Source organism: Bison bison, unplaced genomic scaffold, assembly GCF_000754665.1.
Source record: "Bison bison bison isolate TAMUID 2011002044 unplaced genomic scaffold, Bison_UMD1.0 scf7180017864519, whole genome shotgun sequence".
NCBI lineage: Eukaryota > Metazoa > Chordata > Mammalia > Artiodactyla > Bovidae > Bison > Bison bison.
In genome coordinates, this window is record NW_011495072.1 from 13,269,006 (window position 1) to 13,284,807 (window position 15,802).

Consider the following 15,802-nt stretch of genomic DNA (forward strand, 5'->3'; position numbering starts at 1 on the left):
GCATTGAGCAGGTAGTATGTGCATTTATATATATTTAATATATATTATGCATAATATATGCATAAATATATGCATAAATATATATTTTATATATATATATAATATATATAATTGAAATGCTCAAAGCATTGAGCAGGTAGTATGTGCAATAATCAACAATTTTTGCTATGATTACTATTATTGATTTAGTTGGTTCATCAAACAAGCAATACCATGATAGACACTATAAATAATAGTCAAGGATTTATATCATTTCCACCAAATCCAGGCAGTGGTATGGGTGAGAGCATGAGTTGGGAATAAGAACTAAGTGAGAGTCATGCTTTGCAACTAACTAGCTGGGTGATTTCATGTAAGTTCCCAGCCTCTCTAGGCCTGTTTCCTCATCTGGAAGGGCTAATAATATCTACTGCACAGGGCTGCTGTGAGAATCGAATGAGATAATCCATAAAAATGTCTGACACATGGTACACAGTCAATAAATGATAGCTGTTAATGAGCTGTTCAGGCTTCTTCTCCACATCACTAAAGTGTGCTAACAGGTGGTAAATGTAGGAATCATTAAATTTCTATTTTAGTATTTAATCTTTGAACAACTGCCCTCTGCTTATCTTAACTAATCACTGTACCTTACTCAGAGATTTCTAGCTTTGTATTATTTAAAACTGAGAGCTATTTTCCTATTTCTTAGTAGGGAGGGGAGAAGGAGAAATTAAAGCTTACCATGTTGTTTAAAAAAAACCTGGAAGGAATGAAATCCTATTTTCAGTTATTAGATACATTCAATGTATGTTGATTTTAAATGCACAGAGCTTATGATGTTTCAGTTTAATTACTGATCACTGATCAACCAAAACTGGAAACTTAAACTTTAATTTTCATGTTTTACTTTCTCTGAACTGAATTTCAAGCTGCATGCGGTTTCTGCAAAGGACTGCTGGATTCCTGACCCAACATTTCAGTACACCATCTTTGCCGCATTTTGACAGTGACTTGGTACTGAATCTTTCTTTTTTTTCTTTCTTTGCAAATCCCCTGTTGAGTGAGATACGATGGCAGCATCATAATTTTAGTAGCAATTGCAGAAGCTCCAAATTTCCCCATGATTGAAAATCCAGCTCCATTGCAAGGAACTGCTTTGCCTTTGTAATCCGTCAGAGAGAATGGAAGTTAAGATGGCAGGAAGAGACTTTTCAAGAGTTTTCAAACTTGCATGGAGGTGGAGGGCCATGCATAATGCAAGGCAAAGTTCTCAGGATGTTTGGCCAGACACAATCGAGAGCAAACTTGTAAGACTGTTTGATGCAGTACTTGCTGCAGCTGAATATTTTAGAAAGATGCAGAAATGTTTCTATTCCTTTGGGGATGCCAGTTCTGGGGAGAAATGCTCATTGCAGCTATACAAACCTCTCCAAGCAAGACCATTATGAGATCCTATTTCCTTCATGAAGATGTTTTCTATTACCTAACATTTGGATGCTTAAAATTCCGGCTCTTTATCATTTTGTGATTTAAAAAGTTTTGAGGTGCTGCCAGGTGAGTCACTTTCTATTCCACTGCTGTAAAATGGGAACTGCTTAGAGAAGATTTTTAAATTGCTCACTGGAATAAGATTTTTGAAGTTGAAAATACCTGAACACCAAGGGATGTCCATTAGTATATTGTCAAATGTTTTTTGCCCCGTGTTTCTTATTGTAATGTTCAAATACCTTGCTTTTGGTTCTCTACAGACAACTAAAGAATTTAATAACCAGTTATCTGCATTGAAAAGGCTATGAGTAAGTCATGAGAAATCTTTCAAGTGCTTAAGAAACTAAGACAGGAAGGCTACAATTCATTTCATGAAAGGTGGGTTTCTTTGGCATCTGTAAGTGCTGAATCAATGAATGCAATTTAATCACAGCAGTGATGGTTGCCTGTAAACCACAGGAATGACAGTCAGATTATGCTCAGAAAAATTGTCTAGACATGTCTTGGTAGCTTTTCAGTGTTCCTTGTGAAGTGACAACTATTGTGTAAAGAGTATTTTTACCTTTAAAACTGAGCTCAGAAGTTATTACTTCCCTTCCTTCTTCATCTCCCTGATGTGAATTAGCCCGCGTTCTTTGTGATGCATACCTCTTTGTGCAGGCTTCTGTGAGCAACAACTTATCACCTTCTGTGTGTGACTGTTTGTGTGTTAGCCTGAGACCTCTGAGAGGTAAGTGTCAGGTCTGTATCTCTCCTGTCTGTCCAGGATGATGCCTAGCACAGAAAAGTTGCTCAGTGCATATGTGAACAAAAATTTATTGCATGTTTCCAAAGTGTCTATCAGAGTGAAAATACCACTTTTGGTCATAGGATGATCTTTTCCCCTGTAAAATGTTCCACTGAGACATTTCTCAGAGTCCACTATTCATAAATACTTTTGTTGTCTTTGGAAGTTTCCTCCATTCTGAGAGCAAGAATGTACAATGTACAAGATATGCCCCTCACCACTTTGCCTTCCGCGAAACTTGGATGTCAGCTTCATGCTCAACGGGGTAAATTCATTTAATGTTTGGCTTATTTTCTTTCTATTATTTTTTTTCTCACACCTTCTTTTTATATTCATGTTTGTATACACTTATTTTTGTCTTTTTTCCTAAGCCAATCAGGGGGAAATGCAGATTTTGTGGGCCCAAAGCAAATACAAATCAGGGAGCTCTCTTTGAGAATGTTAATTTCAAAGTATAAAATCATACTAGTTCAGATGGTAAAGAATCTGCCTGCAATGCAGGAGACCAGGGTTCAGTCCCTGGGTCAGGAAAATCCCCTGGAGAAGGGAATGGCAACCCACTCCAGTATTCTTGCCTTGAGAATTCCACGGACAGAGGAACCTGGTGGGCTACAGTCTATGGGGTCACAGAGTCAGACACCACTGAATGACTAACACACACATAATACACAATTTCACCAGACATGAAATTAATGTTTTTATAGTTTAGAAGGAGTCTAGTGAGGGACCCTGTAATTTAAGCTTCATTAGCTTAAATCTATCTCTAAAATAATCTGAAAAACATTTGGGAAAGACAGATGATAGGTAGATAGGAAGGAAAGAAAAAAGGAAGATATCAGATAAGCTAATTTAGAAAGAGTGATAAAAAATGGAGAGTTGAAACGAAGCTAAGAAATAATCTTACTCAGCCCTTTCACTTTACAGAAGAGGAAACGGAAGGCACAAATAGAATCAAAGCCTTCATCCTATTGACCCCTTTATAGTCAACATTGGCCCGGGTAATTCCTAATCCCTGCCTACTGAGACATTGCTAAATTTATATTGAGGAAATGAAACACAGGTACGAATGAGTTTTAAGGGAAGGTTCTGCAATATGTGATATATGAGCTTAGGACTTCTGCTTCTTCCAGAATAGAAATGCTCCTTCAGTCAGAGACACACATAAACACTGAGTAAGCCAAAGGACCAAAAGACGGTGAAGGTGCTAAGCTTGCTGTTGTTCAGCTGCTCAGTTGTGGCCGACTCTTTGTAACCCTATAGACTGCAGCAGGCCAGGCTCCTCTGTCCTTCACCATCTCCCGAGATAAGCTTGTAGGTACTTGCAATCTTTCCCTCCTCAATCAGTCCTCCCCACTACCATATTTATTTACAATTTTTCTTTTTACGGAATTCTACTGCAGTTGGGGCATGAGAACCTGGTGGAATTATACAATTTGTTATTTTCTCCTTCCTCCTCCTCCTGCTCCCTGCATCCTCCCCCTCCTACTTTTTCCCTTCTTCCTTCTTCTCCTCTACCCCTCCTCCTTCTTCTTCTTTCTCCTCTCTCCCTCCCCTTCTTCTTCTCCTCTTTCTTCTTTCAATTATACTAACTTTTCCATCAAGTATGTGGCTAAAGGGGACATAGTTAACCTTGAGAAAGTCAACATAATGGAGTCCTCAAAAATAAACATTGATTTTTCAAAGCGGATGAATTCAGTGCTTAAAAGCCATAACTCTTTTTGAGAATCAATGCAAGATTCAGCAGCTATTCACCAAGAAGAAGGCAGAAAGGATAAGGATTCAGCATACTTTACACTGAGAAAAAATATTACCATTGTCGTCTTAGGTGGTTTGACAAAGGCCTATCAAGAAAATGACTAGATCTCCTTATAGCCAGGCTGCAGGAACTGGGAGCTCTAATTCCAAAAAGCCCAACTGAAAAAGAGGGAGGAGATGACTAAGAAAACATTCTATGGCCTCACTTGTATCCTAAAGGACGTTCTACTTCCAACATCCATTCAACCCTGCCTCCTGGTCCAACTGCTGATGATAAGGGGTGCAGTGAGTTGTCTCCCAGAAATTTGAAAGTGAAGAAACTAAGATTGCCCTCACAGAATTATACGGTAGAAAACAATACATAAACAATCCAATCAAAGATGGTTAAGTCATCTTAGAGCAGCTGAAGGGCTCTGGGACCTGAGTGTATATGACAGATTTGACAGAGGTGATATTAGTTCACTGTATCTGAGACCTGGAAGAAAAGCTAGTCAGAAGGTAAAGCCTACAAAAAAGAACATCTTCAGGCATGCGGTGGCAGTACTGGCCTAGCACTGTCTCAGGAACATGGAAGAGTAGCCTGTAAACTTTCAGACCTTCAGTGTCCTCTTGGCATTAGGGAGGCTGACCCTGTGGTAGGACGGATGTGTTAGGATGTTTCAGCCTGATGTCATTAGCATTCGAGTTATTTAAATTTCCTGATCTCATGCTTACTTACCAAGCACCCTTCTGATTGTTATCTGGCTTTACAAGGAGACTTAATTACAGGGGAGAGAATACACTGATCATAAGGCCTTAAATAATCTGCATATTGTATCACTTATTTCATATTGTGGATGAATAAGTTGACATTTGGATGCAATTTCTCTCTCCATATAGTTGCTATCTCCAAAGAGAGAATTTGCTGTTTAAACTGGGATGGGCCTATGTGTTAGATTTCAGTGGAATTATAGTGATCATAACAGCTGACTTCATCGTGTGCTTAGTACGTGACTGCCACTAGTTTAATATCTTATATGCATTAATTTGCTTAACTTTTGTAACAACCCTACGATATTAATACTCTGGTTTATTTACCAATGGGGAAAAAATTCAAGCACAAAAAGTTACAGTCAGTTGGGAAGGAGACTGAGATTGGAATACAGAGGTCCAGGATCCAGAGCTTGGGCCTCTAATAACCACTCTATACTGTTGCTAAACTTACTTTGCTATGCTAAGTCACTTCAGTCGTGTCCGACTCTGTGCGACCCCATAGACGGCAGCACACCAGGCTCCCCCATCCCTGGGATTCTCCAGGCAAGAACACTGGAGTGGGTTGCCATTTCCTTCTCCAATGGATGGAAGTGAAAAGTGAAATAGGCCCCCTCTTTTATCTCTGGTGTGTACGTGCGTGCTCAGTCGTGTCTGACTCTTTGCAGCCCCATGGACTGTGGCCCACCAGGCTTCTCTGTCCATGGGATTTCCCAGGCAAGAATACTGGAGTGGGTTGCCATTTCCTCCTCCAGGGGATCTTCCCAACCCAGGGATCAAACCTGTGTCACTTACGTCTCCTCCATTGGCAGGTGGGTTCTTTACCACCTGGGAAGCCCCTCTTATTTTTAATCCTCAAAAAAAAAAAATCTCTGAAGACACAAAACTTTTTTTCCCAAAGTTTACCTGGATCACAACATAATATGATCTGAACTCATTTGGTGACAAAACCTGATTGAAAGGGGTATGAATGTGGTCTTCTCCTTTATCCCACTGAGTTAAAATAATCATAGGTTTGCTGCAGAAATATTAAAATATTTGATTAAGTAGGGCTACCTGATGTTCTGCTGTGGGTATTGGTATATATACACTGTATTACTTTTTAAATTTAAACAAAAAATTTAATTCCAAATCAGCTCTGGTCCCATAATCATCAGATAAGGGACTGTGGACTAGTTGTTGTACATGAATAACTCAGTAGGTATTTGTTTTTATATATTGGCCATACGGTTCGTGGAAGTAACACTCTGACAGATGCTCTCTTACTGTGGTGACAGAATCGGATTTTGTCTGGTGACCAGAGCCCAACAGTGGTCAAGTCACCAAGGCTGTGAATGCCACTTAGTTGTTTATTTGCTCAGTCGTGTCCGACTCTTTGGACCCCATGGACTGTAGCCCTCCAGACTCCTCTGTCCATGGGATTTCCCAGGCAAGAATACTGGAGTCAGTTGCTATTTCCTTCACCAGGGGATCTTTCCAACCCAGGGATTGACCCTGTGTCTCTTGTACCCCCTTCATTGGCAGGTGGATTCTCTACCACTGAGCTGCCTGGAAGACATTTAGGGAGGCCTCTAACAACCAGCTAGCCAACATGCCGTCTCTAGATAGGTGGATGGGTCATTAGCACCCATGAAAAATGAGTGATTCGTCTTTCTCTTGGTTTTTCTCTAAATCTCAGTTGATCTCTTCCTGGGGGAGAGTGAAGGCCCTTGTGTTACAGTTGCTGAACTGTGAAGGTCACATACGCCAGGGGACATGGGAAGATGCATGGGAGGCCAATGCGTCCACAGGCACATTTCAGGGCTATGTAGGTTTACTTATTCATTCATCAAATAATTAATTCCACAAACATTTATGAAGGCCAAGAATAAAATATGGTCCTATTCTTAAATTGCTAACATTTTGGTTCCTGAAGTCAGAATGTCCTGAGTTTAAATCTTGCTCTGTCACGTATTCACTGTGGGATTCGGGGGAAACCTACATTATTGATCTTTATGTGCCTATGTTTCCTTATCTATAAAATGGGGACAAAAACACTACACCTTCCATGGGAACACTGGAAAGATTTATTGCAAGAAAGTACGTAAAGCACTTTATAAAATATAAAAGGCTATGGTAAGCTTAATAAATACAGCTACCACTATAATAATTATTATAATTTTGCTTATAGTTGACCAGTTGTAAGTGTCCAAAAATTATCAAGAATCTAGAGAGAGAGAATGTGGAGTATTCTCCAGTATTCTTGCCTAGAGAATCCTGTGCACAGAGGAGCCTGGTGGGCTGCCGTCTATGGGGTCACACAGAGTTGGACACAACTGAAACAACTTAGCAGCAGCAGCTAAATGTTAAATGTTAAATATTAAAAAAGATACTTTTTCCTAGTATTGATCAGACTCCACATCTAGAATATGAAAATAGTGGCATCTACATTACAAAACTGTTGAGTTTGAAATGAACTAATGCATGTAAAGCACTTAGGAAATCGTCTGGATAATGACACACATGTGTACACTTGGGAAAATATAAATCGGTCAATGCAAATTTAATACCAGGGAAAATAACAGAACTATCATCAAATTACTTTCCATCACTCAGAGGAGCCCTAGGTATTGTATAACAATTCAGGTTGGATTTCTGAACAAACAAATAATGTCAATGTCAGACCAATTTAATTTTCTTTCTTTGAAGAATATTAGACTGTGTAGGTAAGAGGAAAGTAAAAGACTGAATACAGCTGAACTAGCTGGGCTTTCTGTCTGTCTCCATGACATTTCTATCAGTAAACTGAGGAAATTATTTACAGCAGCAAGTCCCCAAAAGAGTGTTTTTAAGTGTTTTTAAGTTTTTAAGTGTTCCGTGAAAAATACAGTTTGGAAAACACAGGATAAAATACATTATTTTGGGTGCTCAAATTTTTTAATAAGATAATGTGAATACCTAGGGCTTCCCTGGTGGCTCAGCGGTTAAAAAAACTCTCCTGCCAAGCATAAGATGCGGGTTTGATCCCTGGGTCAGGAAGATACCCTGGAGGAGAAAATGGCAACCCACTCTAGTATTCTTGCCTGGAGAATCCCATGGACAGAGGAGCCTGGAGGGTTACAGTCCATAGGGTTGCAAAGAGTAGGACATGACTGAGTAACTAAGCATACACATACACACACGCACACACACACACACACACACACAGTGTGAATATCTAAGAGTCAGTAAAATGTACAGAATTTTCAAAAGTTTTTGAGCCATGGAATTCTTTTAAAGGTCATAAGACACAGTTTGGCAATCAGAGGTATAGATAATATAATCTTTTTTGAAATAATAGTTCCCAAAGGTTAATTAAGTTTTCAGCATCTGTATGTAGGGATTAGAATTTCACTCATGAGCTGGACAAGGAGAATCGAGATAATCATGATTAAGCATGAAGTTGGACAGATTTTCTATCTACTTGGAAGACACAAATGAAATTGAAAGGACATTCAAAATAGAATTCTATTAAAAATAGAATGAAGATCAATAGGGAGAAAGAAAGATGTCTTACAGATAAAACATAAGCTTTGTAGAAAAATATGAAATATATTGATACACATAATATGTACATATGGCTTTAAAGAACTAAGAAAACCTACTGAGTCTTCTAAAAGCACAATGAATAGAAATATTATCATAAGAGTCATTACTTCTGCCTCTGCTGAGTCTATAATAATGGAAAATGATTGGATGGCAGTATTTTAGAGGGCTGGAGCTCTATATTCTTCTCTCCTGGCTCTATAAGCTCCATACAAAAATGACCTTGGCGTTGCTCCAGAATTTAGGACTTCCAAGCCTAGGATTCCAGCAAGGTCTCAGTTAAAGGATCTTCTGAGTGATAGGCTGAGAGTCTTTGCAGGGAGATCTTAAAATTTCCTGATGCGAAGAAGCTCTCCTAGTTTTTATGCTAAGAGTGGGCAGGTACTGATCTTCCTGTTCAAAAATAATCCTGGCTGCTTGAGATTCTGCTAAATCCAGAGATTATCCAATATGAGTGTTATTTCTAGGTTACTGAAGAGTTGGTGTTGAGGAATCAGAGACTGTAACCATTCCATTTTACTTCTTAGGTTCTGTATTCTTGTATTAAAATACAGCTGATCCTAAGTGTTCCTCTTGAGGACTGGTTTGTACCAGCTACAGTCATGTATGTGTGTAAGTGCACGCACGTGGTGAGTGTGTGTATGTATGCATGTGTGCAAAAAAACGCCAATATGACATGAAAATCCTAACACAGTGCTAGAAGTCCTGTGTTTGGCTTAAACTTCCACACTAAAAAAACAGGACTTCCAGGTACAAGACTTGAAAATCTTATCATATGAGAAATGGAGTGGATGATGTTAACCTGGACAATAAAGGACTTTGAGGTTAATATAGTGTTTTAAGACTTAAAAAGAAAAAGTGGTTGGAAATTAGGACACACTTAATATTGATGTTAAGAAATATGTTTTACAACAATTAAAATTGTAAAATAATTGACAAGTCTGCCTGATGAAGAAAATCTTAAAAATAAATTATTTTTGAACACTTATTTTGTGACAGGTGTTATGCCAACCGCATCACATGCATTAGCTTATTCACTTCTCTCAAAATTCCTATGAGGTAAAAACTATTATTATCCTCACATTACAGATGGGAAACCAAGTAACCTTTTTCAAGGTTACTTTTTCAACCTAGTGAATGGACAAACTAGTATTTGATCCTGGAACCCGTGTACTAAACCACTAAGTTGCTTACTTTCACCCTTGGACATTTGCTAGCAGTCTGATGTGGCAGAGATTTTGTTTAAAGTGGTTCTTTTCATTGCAAGACTGGACCATTGCAGATTATTTTAAAATCTTTAAGCTAGCTTCCTCTATATTGAGAGTTGAAAAACTGAATTGAACCTCCTTGGCCATTGTGTCCATCTGTCACCTTCCTATTTTAACAGAGATGGGGAAAAGTCTAGAGAAGGTCAGTAAAAGCTAAGGGATGGATAGACAATAGAATCCACAAGGCAAACTGAAAGAGGTTGCACTTTGACCTGGGTGAACTCGTGGTCTGCAATATGCATAATATTAGGGGTATATAAGTCATTTCCATGGAGACTATAACAAGAAATTCATTACACTGAAAAAGTTTAGCTGGCACAGAAGGTATTTCCAGTGAAATATCTTGAAATAAGCAAGACTTTGTAACACAGTTATGGGTAGGAAAACACAGGGCTGTGTTAGAATAGAAGCCAGTGCCTTCAACAGCAGTCTATCCCAGCTGTCTTTCTAGAAGTCTTGACAAGTTGCTTATCCCTGAGGATGAGCCAGAATGCTAGCAAGTGTTTTGAACATTGTTCTCTTCCTTTCTGTCCCACTAAAGAAGACAGGGTATTAAAAAGCAAAGATATCACTTTGCCAACAAAGTCTAAAAGCTATGGTTTTTCCAGTAGTCACGTATGGATGTGAGAGTTGGACTGTAAAGAAGGTTGAGTGCCAAACAATTGCCAAAGAATTTCAAACTGTGGTGCTGGAGAAGACTCTTGAAAGTCTTTTAGACAGCAAGGAAATCAAACTAGTCAATCCTAAAGGAAATCAACCTTGAATATTCATTGGAAGAACCATTGCTCAAGCTGAAGCTCCAATATTTTTGATGTGAAGAGTCACTCACTGGAAAAGACCCTGATGCCGGGAAAGGTTGAAGGCGGGAGGAGAAGGGGATGATAGAGGATGAAATGGTTGGATGGCATCACCAACTCTATGGGCATGAGTTTGAGTAAGCTCCAGGAGTTGGTGATGGACAGGGGAGCCTGACATGCTGCAGTCCATGGGGTCTCAAAGAGTCTGTGACTGAGCGACTGAACTGAACTGAGCTGATGGCTCTCAGCAATTGAGGAAACCCCCACAGAGTTTCTATTAATAAAGCCACCTTGAAAAAAAAATTCAACATTTCTTCTCAACAGAGCTTTATATATTAATTTTAGGAGCTAGACTGTCATTTTTTTTCTTTAACGCAGAAAGAAACTGAATACCCTCAACAAAGAGGTGCTTTTTTAACCTTTGAAGGATTTTCTTCCCTGCTTCATAAAAATTTTATCATAATTTTATGCCCCCATTCTTTATGGCTTGTTACTTGGTCCATTACTCTTATACTTAACTTGATAAGGTCCTGGTTCCTATGATATTAGTTTTTAGGTTTTGGTTTCTCACAGGAGCTGCTTTGAAGTGCCTGGTAACATTGGCAGCCTTAGACAGAGCTGGTGGCTTTTCAACTTATTCTCCCTCTGCTCACTGTTCTGCTGCTTCTGTTACTTCATACTTGAATGGGTGTAATTCTCAACCTCACCCTTCTCTACTTTTAAAAGAGATCAAACCTTGGGCTCTTGTGAGTGGCTAATTGGTCCATGGATGGGATTGGGCAGTTCATACTGGAAGTAACCACTTCTCTCCTTGAGTGTGTCAGGACATGTCTTCCTCGGGAGGTTCATGGATTTCAGAGGGGCGCCCACATGAATGGGAACGCGGCATCTCTCACAGTTCCTGTGCACACAGATAATGCCTGTGCTCTTTTCACATGCACACACACATTCTTTTTCTTATTGTGGTCCCTGCAGTTCTAGAGTCATGGTCTTTATCAAAAGGTGGCCTCTCCTAAGAGGATACATGCCAGGCATGACCTCAACTGTTGGAATTTGGAAAAAGCCAACCATTTCACTGGACAAAGTTAGGCTGTAGCTAAATATAGAGAAGGAAGCACCTTTTAGACAAAGCATCTCTTAGGTTGCCCAGTATGGGAAATGGGATTATAAACATGTAGAGAATTTCTATGGTTAAAATTAAGCCAGAGTTCAGATTTTTGAATGGCTTTGTTATTTTAGAAATAACTAATAATTTAGAAATTAATTTGGGGAAGGAAAAAAAAGCTCCTGTTTCATCCATTTAGACAAAATTTCTTCTGTGGTTTTACATCATTTCCCAACACACTGATGTCAATGTTGGAAGACTGAGTTTAACAGATGATCCAAGTGCTGAAATGTGCTTACAAGTGGCAAAATAGGGAGTAAAGTTTCGGCTGCATTTTGAAGAGGAATGAGACTACCAGAAAAGGAGTGCAAGCACAATTGCAAGTGAAATCGAGAGGAACTCTCAGCTCTTCGTGCAGAGAATACGGTGTTACCAAGCAAAAGTTACTCACAGGTATTTGCAGTGCCTTTGGGGATGGGGAGATACGAGCCTGGACTCCAAGGTCGGCCCTGATAATTCTTCTTGCATTTCCCACAGTCTGGACCTGTAGTGTTGTGCTCACATTCACAGGTCAGTTTGCTGTTGTCATACACGCACACAGTGGCATGGAGATTGCATTTGCACCTAGGCAGAGGGAAGACAAGAGTTCATTAAGTCAAACTGATCTTGGAGATCACTGAGGCTTTACCCAACTATCTCCTAGAGTTGTGGTTCTCACAGTCGGCAGTGCTTGAGGGCTACCTAAAGACTTGCTAAAATGTAGATTTGTAGGCCCCACCCTCAGAATCTTTTTAACAAGTGTCTTTGAGGGTGGATGTGGGGTTATGATACAGCCTGACCTCATACCATGCTTTGCGGAATCCTAATACCAGTCAGTTCAGTGGGGTCTGAGGCTCCCCTAAGACACCTGTACTCAGAAATCAAGGGTTTCCCAAAAGATATGAAAAATTTTGCCACTAATGAGAGGCTTTTCTGTGCTATTATCAAATCTACAACAACACATCTGGGTTTGAAGAACAATGTCATCTTCTGTTTTTCCTTAAACCAGAAGGACAATTCTTCTTTGTTTAAAAAGAACTATAAGCACTGATACAATTTACTATTCAGATATATTTTATAAATCCCAATAGCTTACAATCAGATATTTTCATTTGGGGCTATAAAATGGCATTCTCAGGCCAAGATTTTTTCCACCAAGGCCTCTACCCAACCTGAGTAATCCTCAGCTTTCCTGTGTGCTGTGCTTAGTCGCTCAGTCATGTCCAACTCTTTGGGACCCCATGGACTGTAGCCCACTAGGCTCCTCTGTTCATGGGGATTCTTCAGGCAAGAATACTGGAGTGGGTTGCCATGTCCTCCTTCGGCGGATCTTCCTAACCCAGGTATAGGATCCAGGTTTCCAGCATTGCAGGCAGATTCTTTACCATCTGAGCCACCAGGGAAGCCCTCGGATTTCCTACTCATGTAAAATAATCACTAAGGTCTTGCATAAATGGGTCAAATGATTCAGGAAAAAAAAAAAAAAGGTGCTTAGAACACTAGAAAAACCTATGTGTGGCAGGGGTTTGAGGTCATTAGCCAAGGTCTTCCCTTTGGTGCCCGTGAATAAAACTGTGATATATGAGAGGCAACAATGGAATACGCAATTTTCACAAAAATACATTCCCATATCCAAAGTCTCTGACTGTAAAATTGCAAAGTCAGACTTGATATTCGTTGAGGCAGCAGGTTATAAACTATAACATACAAAACACAAGCTGCACCCTCTGGAGAAGTTAAACCCAGGATGACAGAATGTCTATGATCAGAGGTCAGAACAATGTATATGCGAAGAGAAGTGTCCATACAAAGGAAAGAACCTGGACACACAGACCTGGGGAATAAAGGGCCAAGATTTGTCAGGGTCAGGTCCTGAAAATATGTGTGTGTGTACACATCTTTAAACTAGTCTTACCTTTTCCAGGGATGAGGACAAAAATATAAAAAGTCAAATTTCACAAAGACGTTTGGTTTCTTTTTTGGCAGAAGTCATGAATTGGGAAAAGTAACAATACTCTTTCTTAGGCAAGAAAATAAGATACTTTAAGAACTGCTGTTGGTCTCTACAATGTCTGTACGTACGCATGTACGTGTGTGCTCAGTCGCTAAGTCATGTCTGACTCTTTGGGACCCTATGGACTTTAGCCCAACAGGCTCCTCTTTCCATGGGACTTCTCAGGTAAGAATACTGGAGTGGGTTGCCATTTCCTCCTCCAGGGGATCAAACCCATGTCAACTGTATCTCGTGCATTGGCAGGCAGATTCTTTACCACTGAGCTACCTGGGAAGCCATGATGTCTGTACAGCAATATCTAACCTTCTTTCTTGTGCACTGATGGTCTGTTTGGAATACTGATCCATATTTATGGCAAGGAAGCAAAGGAATAGCTAAGATTATTACTGAGAGCTGTCGAGCTCCCCTCTAACTAAAAGGTATAGCTCCTAAAGCAATGGCCACCCATTGAAACCTCCCTGGGTAAGACCTAGCCTTGGCTTCCTCAGGATCTACTACAATTTGTAGTACCTGTAACTACACTCTGCCCTCTGTATAGTTATAATATATATAGTATGTATTATATATATATTATAATAAGCTGAAAGGCTACTATTTAAACGATAGCTATTCAGCATCAGGGGACAACAGAGGATGAGATGGTTAGATGGCATCATCGACTTGATGGACATGGGTTTGGGTGGACTCTGGGAGTTGGTGATGGACAGGGAGGCCTGGCGTGCTGTGGTTCATGGGGTTGCAAAGAGTCAGACACGACTGAGCGACTGAACTGTACTGAACTGATTCATCATCAACACATAAGTAAAATCTTTAAAATTAACACTCTTCCAATCTTTCAAAAAGAGAAAAGATTCAGTGAAGTGAAACAGACAGTATTTAATTATGAGCCAGGTCTTACAAAAATCTCCTATAGGCAGGGAGTTACTTGTGCTAAGTTGCTTTAAATAATCTTTCTCCTTCCCCATTAGCACCTTTATTTATGGCTCTGTTTATAAATATGGAATATGTTAGAAACCTAAGTGATAGAAGCACCAGCTTACATTGATTTAGCACCTTATCTGGTGTTAAAAATTCCAAATGAGGAAATGAACAGTGTGACCCCAAAGAATATGCTAGTTTCATGTGTGAAGACCAGGAATGCAAGTAGTAATTGTAAATTGGATTATATATCATGTAGCTGCTAATACTTTTATACTGGTAGTCACTCTCTGAGTCAGAGGCAATTTCTATTCTAAAAGACTTTATATTTGCTGAGAAAATACTATTGAATAACAAAAGGAAGTGAAAGAAGAATAGATGAATATTTAGTCTTATTTTTTCCAGATTTCTTTCAATTAATGGTTCATCTTCACCTGTCCAAAAACTTTTTAATCATTCAAGGCTTAACCCTATTCATAACTCTTTCCTGATATCTAGCCTACCTACTGTAGACACCGGATCTTTAAGCTTCTGATTCCCTTAAATGTTTCTGTGTGTTTGCTTTGGTTGGTTTTTATTTAAGGCTCTTTCTGCTTTTAGAATTTTTATTCATTGCATCTCTCCCATCTTAAGGAAGAAAAACATCCACCTTGTATTCTAGCCTTTTCTAGCTATGACTTTAACACTCTCTTTCCTCTTGAGTTTTCTACACTTGCCATCTCATTTTCCTCTTCTCCCACTCAATAACTGTTTCCAACTAACCAGAGCCTCTCTTGCCAAGATCACCCATAACCTCTATGGTGAAAGTCCACTGTATATTTTTCCTTGCCTTATCTAACCTCTTATGAGGATTTGACTTTGTGGGACCACTCCCTTTTCCCTGACACACTCTCTCCACTGGATTCTTATGGTCATTTTCAGAACCCTCTTCTGTTGTTCTCTGTATGCGCTATTCTTTGGGTTCTGTACCAGCACAGTCAGCCTATATGACTCTCCTTGGGCACTCTTATCCAGGTTGTCCCTTCAATTTCCTCTGTAGTCCTTAACTACTTTTAAGTTATAGGCACTTTAAAGCAGATTTGCATCATTTTTTTCTCTAGAAAAAAGTAAACAAAGGCAAAATAAACTCAAACATTTGGAAACATTTTCAGTTCAGTTCAGTTCAGTTCAGTCGCTCAGTCATGTCCGACTCTTTGCGACCCCATGAATCGCAGCACGCCAGGCCTCCCTGTCCATCACCAACTCCCGGAGTTCACTCAGACTCACGTCCATCGAGTCGGTGATGCCAGCCAGCCATCTCATCCTCTGTCGTCCCCTTCTCCTCCTGCCCCCAAT

General features: G+C 39.7%; 1 protein-coding gene across 5 annotated transcripts in view; it reads right to left on the reverse strand.

Moving 5' to 3' along the window:
• The window catches only part of NTNG1 (netrin G1), a 369,164-nt gene that overhangs the window by 80,625 nt on the left and 272,737 nt on the right, over positions 1-15,802 (reverse strand). For all 5 annotated transcript variants that reach the window (XM_010830949.1, XM_010830950.1, XM_010830951.1 and 2 more), the window contains exon 4: positions 11,948-12,120. In XM_010830949.1, coding sequence (XP_010829251.1) covers positions 11,948-12,120 — 173 coding nt within the window. The remainder of the gene's footprint in view (positions 1-11,947; positions 12,121-15,802) is intronic.